This window comes from Daktulosphaira vitifoliae, unplaced genomic scaffold (assembly GCF_025091365.1).
Source record: "Daktulosphaira vitifoliae isolate Bord-2020 unplaced genomic scaffold, ASM2509136v1 Scaffold_2, whole genome shotgun sequence".
Lineage (NCBI taxonomy): Eukaryota > Metazoa > Arthropoda > Insecta > Hemiptera > Phylloxeridae > Daktulosphaira > Daktulosphaira vitifoliae.
The window spans coordinates 16,339,487-16,357,699 of record NW_026099573.1 but is presented as its reverse complement, the minus strand read 5'-3'; the positions used below and the strand labels follow the sequence as shown (position 1 = coordinate 16,357,699).

Below are 18,213 nucleotides of genomic sequence, written 5' to 3'. Positions count from 1 at the left end.
TGAATTCTTACTGTACTTTAATTTTTATTTTTACAAATAAAATACGAATTTTTATTGCACCAAATAAATATTAAAAAAAAAAGAATTATTTTACTTTGAATATCTTATGAATTTCATTTTCATTTTCTAACATACTTAATTCATTTTTTAATTCATTATTTCTATATTTTAGTTTTTTCAGATAAGATAACTTTGTTTGATGTTCTAGAATATATAATATAAACAAATTTTAATTAAATTATGTATGTAAATAAATGCAAAGTAAGCTGTTAAAACCATTTAATATTTTTTAACTTCTAATACCTATCAAAACATCGTAGTATTGCTGCATAGCTTTAACTACAATATCCCAAAACTCTAACTTATTAAGTGAGAAGTTTTTTGTAAATTGAGCCCAGTAAGATTCTATATCCTGTTCATTTATTATCCATAAAAGATGGTTATATTGCTTGTTTAATCTTTGTTTAAGTGATTTTTTTACAGTTTTTGGTTTAGGCTTTGCTTTTTCTATTATTCTTTTCATAATTCGTAAATAATTTGTTTCATCAATAAATATTCTGTGATTTAAGTTGTTACATAATAATACTTGATTGTTCTGTTTAATAACTGTAAAATAATATTTCTAATAAAAAATGATAACCCCAAAAATTATACCTTTACATACATTTTGTTTTTTTAGCAACGAAAGGTTTTTCAATATAATTTTCTATTTTCAGATGTTTTTGTAACCCATTATCAAAAAAATTATTATGAGTAGAAGTATAACTTGATAATTTTCGTAATAGAGAATCATTTTTTTCAGATAGTTCAGTACTATAATAATAATAATGACCAATTCTTTTTATGCCATTCAAATTTATTAGAATTTAATTTTTATTATACATATACAATATTTTATAGACATAAATTAATATAGGTATAAAATAATTCACCATAAAATAAAATTTACATTTTTTCATAAAATAAATCAATTTAGATTTTGTAATAAGAATTTATGATAAAAAGAATATATTTTATTAACATTAAGTTGTTCTTCATGTTCAACAATTGTTTTTTTTAAAAGATTTTTTTCAAGAAAATATATATATACAGGGTGGCCCACCACTCACTGACAACTTAAATAACTTTTGATCCAGTTAATATTTTTAGCTGATTTTTTTTTTAAATATTAGTTAGACGTTAGGTCTATAGCTATATCGCAATAATTAATTTGTTTACATTTTATTAAAAATATTAATTATTTTAAAATTTTAAATAAAAAGTAAAAAAAAAATCTAAGATAGCTATTTTGTAGAGTAGAATTTAAGAAAAATTTTAGTAAAAAAATATCTTATTAATATTCAGTAGTAAATATTCTGTAGCGTTTTGAAGTTTGTGAAATTTTGAATTTTCATGTACTATTTTACGGTATTAAACATTGAAATACGTATTGAGAAAAGGACAGAAGAAAACGCTATCTTTTCAATATACTTTTGAATGAGAGTGATAAGTAATAATTGCCTTATCTAATTTCTTATCNTTAAATGAATAATAGAAAAATTAATTTAACATGAAATCTAAAAATTTTTGCGAGTTAAAAATTTTAACTGAATTTTTTAATTTATTAACTTTTTATGTCCAGTCTTGAATATTTTGGAAAATGAATATTTTTGAAATTGTACGTTGGAAAATAAAATAAGTATAATTTTTAGTTAGAAAAATAAGTTAATTTAAATTAAAATTGCCATAATGTTGATACATTATTTAGGTTTAAATAATTAAATTTAATGTTTATCCCAAAAAATTAACATAATTAATATAATATATAAATCAGAATTATTTTTTTAATGCGTTTACCCCTAGTTTTGGTTTTATCTAGTGATGTAAATTGTATAACATTTTAATATACGTATCATACAAAACAATAAAATTTAAATGATATTCTGTAAAATACATTTAACAGAACATATCGCCGTCACAATGCCACCTTCTAGCCTACAACAATCGGTGGTAGTAACATTATCAACGTTGATTATAGAAATTTTTACATAACTCTTGGCATGATATTACAAAAACTATAATTTCCGGTGTTTGTACTTACATAAATAAGGAGTGACCTTCTGACTATGCCATCTATTTGGGTTCTTATAACAATTTACTATTTAGGTAAGCTGCACCCGCAGGGCTATTATATCATATTGCAATTATTTTTGTTTGGCTAATTTCACTTTTTATTACTAAAGCCCTAACCCTATCGTTTATTAAATAGTTGATCAAAAAAATAATTTTATACATATAAAAGTAATCAACTCTATCATTTTATTCAGTAGTATCAGTATAAATACAAATGTTGCAAGTCAGTTTCCTAAAAAAAATTTAAAATAAATAATATGCTAGACTGATTGCTTTTTAAAATAATGACTCGATGAAGTTGAAAAGATTTATTTCTATCAATAAAACGTCGAGAACTAATATTTGAAATCATATATATTATTATTTTATACTATTTGCGTTAGATTATTATAAATAGTATTTTTGACTATATTTATATACAGTGGTGTAGTCCTAAAAATTTTTATGGGTATACACCTATATTATGAAAAGAGAATAACGTGGGGGGCTCTGCCCCCCCGAACCCCCCATTTCACTTTATATTTTCTACATACAATATTTCACAATTATTTTGTTGAACTAATAACTTTATACATTATCAACAGTGATATAGTCGTAATTTGATCAATAGATAAGTTAAAAACCTATATGAGGAAACGTGGAGTATTTCACCCCCACACTACTTTTCAAAGGCCTTAACTATAACATAGTTTTGGGGGACGGAATACAAATATTGTGATGTTTTAACTGTGTTAAAAATATGTATTTTCTAATTATTACATAATGCAACTAAAACTCCTAACCCTCCCAGATACGGCCTTGCTCCTTCCAATTTCCAAACTATTACTCGAATATTTTTACTGACACTTCTAAGTTCTTAAATAATTAAATTTCATAGTAATATAATCGATATGTGTATTATTAGATACTGTTATATTTGTAACGTGACAAAAAGTATCTATTTATTTTTTTGTCTATTTGTATAGACATATATATATATATTTTTGTGTTGAGCTGAATGCGTATTGCGACGGCATTTATCAGTTTGTGCGCGCGCGAGATAATCAGCTGTGTACTACTTCGGACCGGTTCATGGACGGCATTTGTGTGTACATTCACCCCGCTCTTTTCCTATCTTGAACGTTATTTGCACTGCTCACCGCATATATTGTCGCCTTATGATTTAAATTGTTCTTATTAATTTCCGGCACTGGGTATTTAGTTTTTTTTTTACCTCTACTTTAAAGGCTAGTCGTGTTGTCGCCAACGGACTGCCGGGTCAAACGCCGGACATTTTGTTGGAATTAGCCATCGTCGGAACTGGTACGCTAATTTTCGTCCGTAGCGGTTTTTTTAGTTGTGTGCGTTAAAACAGATTGTTTTTTTTTATTGGCGCCGGCTATACCTGCCTCCAGTTTCTTTTTATTTTATTCTTTAGTCTATACTCTTCAACTATTTTATAAATACGTATATGCACTAATAAGAAAACTAACAGTGGGTATACGCCGTATACCCGCGTATCACTCATGATTTTATAAGTATACGCAATAACAGAAAAACAAAGAAGTGGGTATACACCGTATACCCGCGTATACGCTCCACGACACCTCTGTTTATATATTTCTTATATATGCATTATGTAATTATAAAAGTCCTAATATTTTTTTTATAAAATAAATATTATATGTCTATTATATATTTATAATACAGATAATATATATTATCTCTGAAAAATAAAATATAGCATTTTTACATCACTAGTAATACCAAACAAAATTTCGTATAATTAATAAAAGTTTTTTTAATATAAAAATTAAGAAAAATTCAAATTAATTTATTAATGTTTAATTATTTATACCTATATATGTTTGAGCAATTGGAAAAAATTTGTTCATCAATCCAGTTTACTTGAGTATCACATACTGCACATTGAACAAATGGTCTAAAATTAGATTTAAATAAGTCCCATGAATCTGCACTACTCAATCCTAGTGTCTTTATAACATTGTAGACTATTGGTAAATTTTTCATACGATATGGACGAATTATTTCAATAAGATTTTCATCAACTGTTAAATGAGACTCTTTCACAGTTAAATCTAATATAAGTCTCATAAGTGCTTTGTCTCTTTCTATGATGTATTTATTTTGCACAGCTACAGCTGTAGAATCGCCATTTACTTCTTTTTTATTTAAAATAGTTAATGTATTAGCTATTTTCTTGTAAGAATGTATATCTTCCATGCAGGGACTACCGAATAAGTTTTTCGAATCCCATTCGATTCCCAAATATTTATTATGTATTACCCGATCAATATTATAAATCTGCATTAAAACTTGTCAATTGTAATTTTTTAAATTAACTTGTTATTGTGTGCCAAATTTTACCTGTTCAATTATGTTAATAATTTGTGTTTGTTCTTGAGCCCAGCAATTTTCGAATTTTTGAGCTTCGATTTTGGCGATAATATCTACCTTGTTTTCTAATCTATCAATATCAGAATTTATTTGAATTATATTTTGTTTCAATATGGGTATCCGAGATTTGTATTGTTTGTCATTTTCTTCCAGCTTTGCTTTTAAATCATACACAGTCTGCCGCATGCTATTCATCAATAATCAATTTTAAATAAAAATGTTATTATGCGATTTATTATTTACGAACTTATATAATAATTACGCATTTATCAATCTCTTTCGGGAAGCTAATGCTATTGCATTTTCTTCTGTTCTTTTCTTTAGTACATCATAATTATACTGAAGTTTTTCCGTATTTTCAAAACATTTTATTTTTACGAATTCGAGTTCACGAATTCTCTCCTACAATAGAAAATTTTAACTTCAGAAAAACATTAAGTAATTAATAAAACTTAAATTAATTTTTCAAGAACAACAGAATCTTTTTTTATCTCTATCTAATTTAAATTTAAAACAACTTTTCAGTATCTGAAATTATTATAATTTTAAACATAAAATTGTTTCAAATTATGTTATCTATTAATTATTTGTTTAGTCAGATTGTTGTTCAAAAAATGAAAGAGTTTTATGTAATTTTAAATATTTATTACATCAAATTCTTTTATAGCATTGATTCGAGAATTTTTTGCTTTCTCTTCATTTTCTTCGAATTGGATCATCAAATTTTTTTCTTTATCCTCCAAAATTCTTAAGCGTTCTTCAACAAAGAACATCTGGCCATCAATAATTTGATCAAACAACAAATCCCATGATGTAACATCTTTTAATTGTTTTTTTTGCATTTCTTTGTTCATTAAATCCTTTGTTCATTGCAAAAAAAATCAGTATTTTGATTAAATTACAATTTTTAGATATATAATATCGCTTAGTATAAGCTCACTTATATCTAATTTTTTAGATTTTCGAATCTAATTAATATTAATGTTAATAATTAATAATCTAATTTTTTAATATTTTTTTAGAAATAAAAATTGATTAGACGATTTATAATTTATATACATGCTATTGATATCAAGATGGTCTGGAGATAGGTAGTGGTATCATCTAATATTATTAGGGAAATTTGAATTAAGTTGTGAGTCGACTAAGACTTGTTCTTGATGTTTTGTTCATTTAATTCATATGTAAGTATTAAAGTAACTGAATTAATATAAATGGTAAAAAGTGTGCTTAATAAGTAGGTTTTTTGCTAAGAATTTTTATTAATATTTTATGTAAGCTTTTAAAGATTTTGTTAAAATTAAATGAATAAATAAGTACAATAAATAAGTAAATAAATAAATAAATAATAAATAAGTATAATAAAGTTATTTAACTTTGTTAATAAATAATACGTCTCTAAAAATCAGATTATGACTTTTTACTTTTAAGTCTTGGAATATTAATTATATTAGATTATTAGTTCAAATGAAAAAACTAATTTTATTTAGCTTTTGTCTCCCTTTGTTCATACTTTTTTTTAAATATTTTAAGCGACCAGTTAAAAAGTGAACTTACTATAATCATATTGAGATTTTCATTATGAATTTTCTTTATATCATTTAAATGGTTGTCTGCAATTTTATATAACATTGCTAGATCATAATTTTGTAAATTTTTCTCACGCAAACTCTTCGAAATAGTATCATCTATTTCCTTGATTAATTCTTTTATTATATTATCTTTCTGTTTCATAAGTTGGATGCCTTGTTCTATAAAAATAAAATAAATATAATTATTCATCATAATAAAACGAAAATATTTACACAATTACCTCTAATATTTTTTATATCATTATGAATTATCAAAATATCATTTTTGTTGCTTACTCTTTCTAACTCATCGTCAATATTCATAAAAGCATCGTTTAATTTACTTAATATTAAAGTTATACTATCAAAACGTTTTTGTTTGGCTATATCATTGTTTATTTTTCGAGAACATTCTTTATCATCCATTTTTAATTTATTTTCACTAATTAATACTAATGCTTCTTCGATAATTTGTTTAAGTTCAAACTCACTCTTTTCAATTTGCTCAGTAATAATATTAGGTACAATTAACTTTTCGAGGTTTTTCTTTCTTTTTTCTTCTTGCTCTAATCTAGTGTAAACTTTTTTTTAAGAAAATGTATAATCACATTACTAAAACTTGTTACTCAATTAATTTTGCACGACGTATTAGATCTTTCCTTCGGATATCTTTTCTCTCATCAACATCCGATACTATTGTGCTTATATCAGAATCATCAGATTCATTTCTATTTCTACAACCATTTTTCTTTATTTTAGTATCTTTTAAAAACTTGGACATTTTGAAAAATTAAACAAATTATAATTATTGTTTTCAGTAAATAATTTTATTATTTCAATTATTTAATTAATTTCAAATAAATACATATATAAATATAAAAATAATTATTGTATAATTGCTAGGTTAATTTATTTGTTAAGACAAATATTATACATATAAAAGAGAATATTTGTTTACATTTAAACAAAGAATGTTATTAGAGATTAATGCCATATTTTATGTCTATTAAATTAATCTAAATAAAAAAAAATGATAAAGGGTTTTGATTAAAATAAATTTTATTGACAATAGTAATAATGTTAAATTACATTTGAGTCTTCAAAATTATTTTTCTCATATTTATACTAGTTAATACATATACCAGTATTTAAAAATAATTAGCTTAAACTAATTAAGCACCCTACTTAATTTAGTCGGGGACACGTTCTGTGTGTAATGTAGTTTATTTATTTTTGTTTATGATTTTTAAACATTCACTTGATTATAATTAGTTTAGTGAGACATTAATATTTAAGTATAAGTAATCTGAATTGTTTGGGAGTTCTACGGCAGCGATTTGAAGAAGATTATGTTCGAATGATATTATTTTATTTTCTAAATGTGCATTATAGAATACTCTGTAATAATTTATTGCATAATTTTAGCTTCGATGCGAAGCTGAGAAGGTATTAATTTTACTATGATGTGTTTTTTTTTTTATGTCTGTTGCCACTTTTTCTCAGCTTTCACTGGACCGATTTCTTTCAAAAATACGTCAAAAGATAACAAATCGTATCTAATTGGAGACATTACCTTTAAAAATTGAAAAAAATTCCCTCGTTCCCCTAAAATGGGGGAAATATCCAAAAAAATTACAAATTTAAAAATCGATAAATTTTGTCATTTTTTCACCTTTTTTTTCTTAAGACTTCCATAACTTTTTGAAAAATANATAAATTTTGTAATTTTTTCACCTTTTTTTTCTTAAGACTTCCATAACTTTTTGAAAAATAAACAAATCAACATAATTTTTTTTTCAACTAAAACCTTAGACATTTCCCTTTCGTTTGATATCATTTTGTTGAAAATCTAACACTTAACCTGCTTAAAAATAGCAACTTTTTTGCAAAAACTAACTTTTTCAACTTCATTTTTGAAAATGTTCCGGAAATACTGCGTCCTTTAAACATATATCAAATTAAAGCTTATTTTATGTACTATAAAATGAAAAAAAAAAATTTGTCCCGACACTTTATCTTCTGCATGTAAACGACTGCCGTAGTTAAAAAAACACTATTTTTTGTTAAAATTTTCGATTTTCGATTTTAAATTTTCAACTTAAAAATGCTATAACTTTTTGAAAAATGTATGTATCAGCACAATTATTTTTTTTCTAAACATATTATAAGTATATCTTTCATTTGACATACTTTTTATTAAAATTGGACAAATTCCCCTTATATAGGGGGCGTTCAAAACTTAAAATATTGTAAAAAACATAGATCTTTTTCAACTGAACTTTTGAAAATGTTCCTGGAATACTGCGTCCTTTAAACATATATCAAATCAAAAGATTATTCTATGTACTATAAAATGGAAAAAAAAATTTTGTTTCGACGACCTATCTTCTATGCGCAAATGGCTACCGTATTCAAAAATATGCTATTTTAACAAATTTTTTTTTTTTTTAATTAAACACTATCTACAGATTTGCATCGAAGCGTTTTTTATGATAGTGATTTTAATCATTGTCAGATATCATCTACACTAGACCCACCTATGCCACGACCCCACTGTGCCGCCACCCCACTGTGCTGGGTTTTTTTTTTATATTATGTTACTTTTTAAAACAATATACGATTACATGTGTATTACTAATATTTATTTATAATTATTTAACAAAAAAAAAAATCTTAAAACTATTTATACTAGTACACATATTTTTACAAATTATGTTTCCAATATTTAATTTTAACAATATTTTTTTCCAACAAAAATAACTTAAATACTATCATATTTTTATTAACCTTCTTGTGGTGGTAGTGGTATAGCACAATGCCCGCGAGTCAACGTTTCGATTCTGTTTGTAATATCGGTGGAATAGCAAGAGTGATCCTTAGGCAGGTTAGATGCGTCCACGTGTACCAGTAAATTGGGGCTGTCAGCTAAATTCTGGTAGAAGTCGTTGACTCTGGGCAGGTATATGAAAGAACCTGAGAAAAATATTTCTACTGTATGGTGTACTCACCTGCATCCATGTAAACTAATTCGATTGCGTTGCCATAATGTAGTTTTAATACTTCGTAGTAGTACTTGTGCATTAGCATTTTGTTAATATCAAGCACTGCTAAACCAACTTTATTTTGGTTTGATAAACTGGATAATCTTTGTGTCCATTATGACAGCGCACATCCTTTCACCGTATCAGATACACAATCGTTGAAGGTTGTTTGGTTTACGTGTTTGCTTAGACGTTCGGGACTGGAGATTAGCTCAATGCGGGTACGCTTCCGCATGTTTTCCATGGTTTTCACTATATAGAGTTAAAATTTATCGAATAACCTACAACTGCTGTAGCATTGAGCATGCTACAAAACGCTATTTCAAAAGCATTTGCCGCCTGTTTCCGCATTTCAGTGTTTAACTCAATGTATGGTTTCAACCAAGCACTTGGTTGAAACTCTAAAACCTGGTACACCTGCATAACATATATTTATATTAGTATCATGGATTATAGTCTATAGGGTTATTATACATACTTAATCGACTTGCCTGTTTAAGATTAACGTAATGTATGACGTACCGCTGTTTCGATTTCAAAATGGCCATGAGTTTGGTTTCTTTGGAACAAAAGAAAAAACACCACTAGTATGTGAACGCCGAGAATACCAACTCCAGATGTGTATCAAGATTGAAAGTATTATATATAAGTGCAATAATTGAGCGGTCGTTTAAAAACGTTTAATGTATACAGGCAATAACTTTTACGGGTGGTCTATGAGTCAACTCATTCTGTACGGTGGCTTCCACTGGTATGAAGGAGCAGACCCTTTGACCGACCTCCAGTTGCTGCCAGACACTGGTAATACAGGGAACAACGCAGCCACAGCCCTCCTACAAGCCAAGCCACCTATTCCAGCAGATGTTTCTATTATATCATCAGAGACTCGCGGTTTAGACCCGGTTGATATAGTAGATGAATCCCAGAATAACACTTTAGCACAAAATAGGGATAGTGAAGTGCAAGTGAATCCTTAAGACCAAACCTATTGTAGTGTAGGCTATGAGGACCGCCCGTGCCCGCTCACCTCATACCCACACACATGAATGCGTTAACATCACTAAGTTCACCTACATCTGACACCCACAATTAATATAGTGAATTCATAGCCATCCACCCCATCACAAGCAACTTTGGTGTATCAAATACCCAGGTACCTGACATCAACGTTTCTATGTATTCAGCAAATGAAGAGATAGGGTGCTATTAGGGAAAATATTCGCACAGTATTAGGGAATCTCAAACTAAGAGTTACCGCTTTTGAAACAGCCCTATCACGTTTTCAAATGGAACAAAATACGATAAGTAATAGAATGTCTTCTATCGAGCAAGACATTGAATCCATTTAATTATCCGTGTTTAGTCCAGTAGACCCTGCTCCAATTAATGATAACGCTATCAACCCAAACCGTAATACGAATAGACCATCTACCGATCGTCAGGAAGCTGCATTGTATGATAGGTTAGGACAACACGAACATAAGATTAGGCAGGAATTAAATTCACAGCTGACGACCCTCGGTAACACTGTACGTCACTAAACGGGGGAAACACTTCCTTTATTGAATAGCACGAGTGGGTCCCAAACAACCAACCGGATAATAATAAATCTAGGAATTATCAGCCCCATTACCGCACTCAACGATTTATTGGCACTGATTTTCGTTCTATGAACCAACCAAATCGTACCGTGCAGTTTAGTAATAATGACTGCGATTCTCGAGATAATCACACATTACTAATACCATTGCGAGAACATCACTTCCTCAATTTTCGGGTAACGAGAAGGAGGACCTAGCACGCTTCCTTATTATGGCAGAACGTATTTTGTATGAAGCAAATATACACCATGCTAAATGGGTTCGTGCAGTTGAGCAGTTCTTGATATGTCATGGGCCGAATTTAAAAATAGTTTTACCAATAAATTTGATAGCCCCGTCATTCAGTTTCTCCTCTGTGCAGATAGTTTATCAGTTCGTAAAGGTTTATACCAATCACTGACCAATTATTTAATGGAGAAACACCTTTAGTATCATCGAGTTCGGATATTTCTTTCTGAATTTGAGATATTAGACAATGTCATAGATCTTATGAAAGACGATTTCAGAGCCCATGTCCAGTTACAAAACCCCTCTTCATTCATCTTTAACAGCTAGCTGAAATTTTAGATAGGTCCTTAGGTTTTACTAAAGAGTCCCTGAAATTCAAACAAGAGTTTATTAAATCGGTCACTCGCCCATACAAAAATCTACTGACAAAACCACCGCTCCCGTGTAAGCTTTGTAAGGGACCACACTGGAACAGTGAATGCCTAATTAAGCATTTGAGAAACGGGTCGAAAGCCCGCTGAATTTAGTCCAGCCCTCGGGTCATTCAATACTTCCGACGGTAATCTATAAGTTTCCTAAACGCTCGTACTCAGCTCTAATAATTCAGTAAATGTATCAACTTACATTCAAGTGATTGATCTTGAAATAGTAGACATTACCGTCAATTCTCAACCATCCGTGTCAACCTGTACACTGTTAGACTTAGCTAATCTCACTTCATTACACAACCGATTACTCAATTCGCCCACATCACCCTGACTTTGGCTTTAATATTCTTAACCAAAGAACAACCAACGGTTCAGAAATTCTAAAATCACCACGAGTAATCAAGTTGAACCACCATTACACTACAGCTAGTCAAAACAAAGGAATTATATCACATACTTACGAAAACCAAAACAAATCCCTAAAGTAAAAGTTAGGTTTCGAACAAATCACTTTGGGTTTTGACACACAAAATGATTGCCACCATATGGGTAGGAAGGTCAGTTTTAATATATTGACAGATTAGAACAGGACACTCGAACTGCTACTCGTCTTGAGTAACCCAAATGTACTGGGCTTGCGTCTATATGAACTGTATTAGACAAAAACCAAAATAGAATTTCAACACCCTGTATTGAGTTGAAATTCGTTCCTAAGGAGGAGGCTGACCAACATAGGCGAGGGTAGAAGATGGCAACCAAAAAAAAAAAACATTACCACTTAGAAGTCACAATTTTCGACTATTGACTTGGTATATTATAAGGCACATCACTTATCAAACGCAGACAAAGGTTTCCATGCGGGGTTCGCGCCTAAGTGGCTAGGACCAGTCTGACTAGCGGAACGCATAAGTCCAGGAGTTTATCTCACAGACCAGCAACCGCCCCAAAAACTTCACGTCTTATGTCTAAAGCCATCTCACGTGATGGGTGATCCAAAGGATCAAAAAGGATTCCAATGACTTACTCACCTACATAAACAATAAAATTATTTGTTGTTATCGTCTATTTCTAGCATGTCACAAAAACAACAGCGACAAAAACATCAATCACAAAGACCCGTTAAGCTAACCTATAACGACCAGTTAGCAGCTTTGGTTTAGAACTACCTCGTTGGCCAACAAATGCTAACGAATCTGAGAATTCGCTTCCCTAACGCCCGGCTGTCTATAGAGCAGGTACGTACAATGCCAGAAAGGGACTCGCAGCGAAATCCCAATCGGGAGGACGTATAAGGAAAAAAAGAGACAATGCATGGTGGATTACCGGAGGTAGAAGAGACAGGAATTACAAGTACTCACCAAGGATATCAAGTGCAGTCTACCACTGGCTCACAACAGCACTCTTTGGTTAAGAAGACAGAGATCTAGGTAGCGACACCACCAATCCCCATGCTAAGGACGGTTCCACCTTCTGAAGTAACCACTGAAATCACAGCGGAGGCACCGATAGACACCGAAGTCCCGGCAGGAGAGCTCATGCAAACTCCCGACTGTCTCAATGAACATATTAAGACTTTCCTCAATCAACCACTACTATCTGCTCCCTAGACCATTCCTTCCTGTTCCTTTCTCAAACCTATCTCCTCTGAGAGAGCCACCCGCTATCCTAAGAGGAGGGTGATGTGAACATGTCACGAAGCCCATTTTCCCGAAAAAGACTTAGTGATACTATAAAGAAGAGAATACAGAGGAAGTTAAAAAAAAAAAATTATCGACTGAGATTTAGTTCACCGGTTGCACAACTTAGTGAGAGAGAGTTGATACGGCCCGTAATGACGCATTATGTAGTGAATTAGCATGTTATCCGGTCGAGATTATCAGCTGTCTACCGTCGCACTCGTTAGATTTGACGATAACACTATAGTCGTCTTGTCCGGCGGTCGGTAGAATGGACTGGTCAGGGGAGTTCTGCACACGAGACACGACTATGTAAACCAGTTCGCCTGTGACTTACATCCGTCGCACATTTCGTCAAAATATATACCAGCGCCTTATATTGTTCACCAGTTTTCTTTGTATCTTCAAGATTTTAATATTATTGTTATATTTTTTACTTAAACGTATAATAAACGGTTATTCTAAGAACGGTGTTACATTAAATTAATTATTAAACTACCTTTATACCGCATCAAGATTAATAATAATTACATTAAAACAAAGGGTATTTTTGTAAAAAAATATATAACAAAATGCTACTTACATTATTATTAATTTATTCTTTACTATTTTTGTGTTTTCCGCATTTTTTCTTCAATAAAAATAAAATTATTGGTTTATTTATTTGTTCTGATAATAAATTTAACATAGTTACGTTTTTTTTTTTTTGTGTATTTTACTATTATCTTAAAATTAATTTCATAATAATTATATGTACAATCTAATCAATTAATAAGAATTTTTTTTTAAATCATGAGTAGCTATAATATTTATCATAAAGATCGAGGTGATTTCATTATACCACAACAACAATTCACTCATAATTTGGACAAATCAGCAAATGATGTTCAATTAAATAATCGTCAGAAATTGAAAAATAACTTTAATAAATCTAACACTATATTTGACAACAAAAACAAAAATCCTTATAAAAAAAATGTATGCCAATATTCGACCAAGAACGATTTTATAAGTAAACCTAGTTATTTGAACACAAAAAATAATTATTCATTGCACGATCCTTCAGACATAAATAATATTCGTGGATTAAGAAATCGACTGTTCACGACGTTCAATGAATTTTCAACTATAATAGAACATACTATTGCACCCCCGGTTTTAAAGAATCCCCAAAAAAAGAAAACAAATTACAATGAATATAATCAAAAGAATTTAAATTATATACAAGAAATAAATAATATAATTTCGGAAATAAAACTAGATTTTAAAAACCAAGATTTGCTTCAAAGGAAAGATAAACATAATATTAAGTTGAAACGATTGTTTCAATTAAAGTTGATTAGCTGCCACAAAATGGCAATAGAAGCTATAAAGTTTTGTTCAAAAACATTGGAAGCTGGTATTTATAATCCAATTCAAGATAAAATGAAGGATTTAATTAAAAAAACTTCTTATTTATCATTCGTTACTGGTAAATATATTTTTAGTGACTTATACAAAAAGAAAAAAAAGGAAAGTAATGACTTAGTAACTAATTGTAAAAAGTTATTAACATTACTTGAAACTAATGGATACAAAGATACAAACAACGATGATTCATATTGTACAAATAATAACAAGCTTAAGGAACTTGCTAGTAGGGCATTATCTAAACATAAAAGTCAAGTAAGTAAACGAAATAATGATAGTCTATATATGTATAAATCGACTAAAAAAAAAATAGGTTCGAGTTATGCTCAAAAATGGTCGAAAAAATCTTTGATCATAAATAATAATTCAAAAATCCCTGAATTAATGAAGTATCCTGATAGTAACAATAATTATATTGATGAAGATATACACAAAAATCATGAAGGTCTAATAATAAAAAATTATTCATTTGATAATATAAAAACTGCTGTTCAAGAATTTTATTTTGAGAAGAACATCAATAAAAATGTTGAATCTTGTATCAAAAGTGTAAAAGATAAATATTATGAAGATCAAAGTATTGTAAAGTCGAATCATAAATTAAACTCCAATCGAATATTAGATGTAAACAATAGAAAATTGACATCACTTATAAATAATCATAATAACGTTGGAACTATTTTTCTAAAAGCAAATGTCTGGATAAATTTCAAACTTCATAATAAGAAAATATCTAAAGATGGTCGACTTATACTAAATATAAGTAAAAAAGATTACATTGAAATTATAACTTATAGAAAACAACAAAAAGATGGACCAAATATTGAAAATTGTATTGAAAAAATAGACACAATAACTAGTATTATAGACATTACAATAGATAATATTATAAATACAATTATATTTAAAATGAAAATACTTTCTATAGATATAATTAATAGGCTGTTGAAGTTAGAACTATCAGAAAATGATAATATTATTTGGTAAAATATTAATGTTCTTGTATTTAATATTTGATATTTGCTGGATGTTGAACAAATTTATATTTAGTTTTTCACTTTCAATAATTTTATACGTACTTAAAAAATTATAATATCTTTTAGCTTCGATGCGAAGCTGAGAAGATATTGGTTTTACTATGATGTGTGTTTTTTTTAGCTTCGATGCGAAGCTGAGAAGGTATTAATTTTACTATGATATGTTTTTTTTTTTTTGTGACTGTATACGCTCAATCTCAGCTATCGCTGAACAGATTTTGATGAAAAATGTGTCAAAAGATCACAAATCGTATCTAGTCGAAGACATTATCCTCAAAATTTGAAAAAAATTATCTCGTTCCCCGTAAACGGGGAAAATCCCCCAAAATATTATAAATTTAAATCGCTAATTTTCGACATTTTTTCCATTTTTTTTACTTAAAATTGCCATAACTTTTTTAAAAATGACCAAATCAATATAATTTTTTTTTTAATAGATACTTTAGGTATTTACCTTTCATTTTATATATTTTTGTGAAAATTTAACACTTTACATTCCACAGGGGGAGGATTTAAAATGACAACTTTTTCACAAAAAATTAACTTTTGAAAATGTTCCGGAAAGACTGACACTTTTATATATATCTTAAATTAAAGCTTATTTAATATACTTTAATTTGAAAAAAAAAAATTTGACCTCTGGACTTGTCTTCGTGGTGAAAACGGACATCAAAGTTAAAGAAAAACGTACGATTTCCGTGAAAAAAATCTCGATTTTATATGTTATATTATTTAATTTATATTTTATATNTTACGATTTTCATGAAAAAATTCTCGATTTTATATTTTATATTATTTAATTTATATTTTATATAACTTTTGGAAAAATGTATGGATCAATATTATTATTTTTTTATAATAAATATTTATATACCCCTTTCATCTGGCACGCTTTTTTTGTAAATCGGATCATACCCCTTTAACAAGGGGGGTCAAAACTTTAAACATGCGTATTGTTACTAAGATATTTTCAATTTAATTTTTGAAAGTATTCCGGAAATACTGACACTTTTATATATATCTTAAATTAAAGCTTATGTAATATACTTTAATTTGAAAAAAAAAAATTTGACCTCTGGACTTGTCTTCATGGTGAAAATGACTACCGTATGCAAAAATATGCTATTTTTGTGAAAAAATTCTTGATATTATATTTTACATTTTTTAACATTATGTTGCTATAACTTTTTAAAAAATGCATGAATCAACTTTATTCTTTAATGATAAATACTTTATATATACTTCTTTCATTCGACATACTTTTTTTTAAAATCGGACCATTTCCCTTTATACAGGGGGGGTGCAAACCTTTTAAAATGCGTATAGAAAGTAGAACTTTTTCAACTTAACTTTTGAAAATGTTCCGGAAAGACTGACACTTTTATATATATCTTAAATTAAAGCTTATGTAATATACTTTAATTTGAAAAAAAAAAATTTGACCTCTGGACTTGTCTTCGTGGTGAAAACGGACATCAAAGTTAAAGAAAAACGTACGATTTCCGTGAAAAAAATCTCGATTTTATATGTTATATTATTTAATTTATATTTTATATAACTTTTGGAAAAATGTATGGATCAATATTATTATTTTTTTATAATACATTTTTATATACCCCTTTCATCTGACATGCTTTTTTTTGTAAATCGGATCATACCCCTTTATACAAGGGGGGCCAAAACTTAAAACGTAAGTTTTTTTGTAAATAAAAAGTATGTCGAATGAAAGAAATATATAAATATTGATTCTTATAAAAAAATTGTTTGATCCATACATTTTTCAAAAAGATATAACATTTTAAAGTTAAAATTTTTAAATATAGAATCGAGAATTTTAACACAAAAATAGCATACGATAGCTATTTTCACCGTGAAGACAAAATTAAGTCCGAAATTTTTTTTTCCATAAAGTATATTACATTAGCTTTAATTTAAGGTGTATATAAAAGTGTCAGTATTTCCGGAACACTTTCAAAAGTTAAGTTGAATAAGTTGTCATTTTGAATCCCTCCCTGTGGGCAGGTAAAGGGTCAAATTTATAAAAAAAAATTATATTGATTTGGTTATTTTTAAAAAAGTTAAAGTTTTGGTGTGTTGCTAAAAGAAATAGGTACAGTGAGATCTGGGAAAAAGTGGCAACAGACGCAAAAATTATACATCATGGTAAAATTAATACCTTCTCAGCTTCGCATCGAAGCTAAAAGTAAAGGGAAGGGGGAATAACTTACTTATTAAACAATGGTAATCTTATAATATGATACAATGGAAATTCATTAACAACCACCTGATGATAGCATAAGTAATATAATATATTACTTACGTTTTCTAATGATTTTCAAACTTCTATATTAAAAAATAAGACTGGTGAACATAGAAGAACTATTAGAACGCATGAAAACGAATTATTAAACGTATGTAAGCTTTTTCTTCAGTTATATAGCAAAATAGATTATTTTTTTATATGTATAAACATGATAATCGGTAGGAGAAAATCCCCTTAGAAAGAGTAGTTTATGGGGGTAGATGAGGATACTTGTAAGATTAACGGTAGATAGGTATTTGTTTTTTCTTGTAATAAGGAAAATTAATTATTTGAAATCATGTAAACGTGATATTGTTTAAGAGAAAAGCCTTTAGAAGGATTCGTTAATGTGAATAGAAAACTTTTCTTAGAAAATTAAAAAATTAATTATTTAACACACAATATTATAT

At 28.5% G+C, this 18,213-nt stretch overlaps 2 protein-coding genes across 2 annotated transcripts; one reads left to right on the top strand and one right to left on the bottom strand.

The window, feature by feature from the left end:
• Positions 1-289: 289 nt before the first annotated feature.
• LOC126898020 (dynein regulatory complex protein 1-like) lies at positions 290-9,167 on the bottom strand. The gene is made up of 10 exons (XM_050671968.1): positions 9,089-9,167; positions 6,707-6,842; positions 6,323-6,651; positions 6,067-6,260; positions 5,160-5,369; positions 4,772-4,911; positions 4,480-4,696; positions 3,950-4,416; positions 665-813; positions 290-606 (listed from the first exon to the last, which is right to left on the bottom strand). The coding sequence occupies exons 1-10, from the start codon at positions 9,165-9,167 to the stop codon at positions 290-292; spliced, it is 2,238 nt and encodes a 745-aa protein (XP_050527925.1).
• A 3,518-nt stretch (positions 9,168-12,685) lies between these two features.
• LOC126898019 (uncharacterized protein PF3D7_1120600-like) lies at positions 12,686-15,352 on the top strand (the record flags this gene model as incomplete). Its single annotated transcript, XM_050671967.1, has 3 exons — positions 12,686-12,728; positions 13,875-14,864; positions 15,087-15,352. Coding segments are annotated over exons 1-3 (1,299 nt in total), but the record flags the coding sequence as incomplete, so codon positions are not given.
• Positions 15,353-18,213: the final 2,861 nt, after the last annotated feature.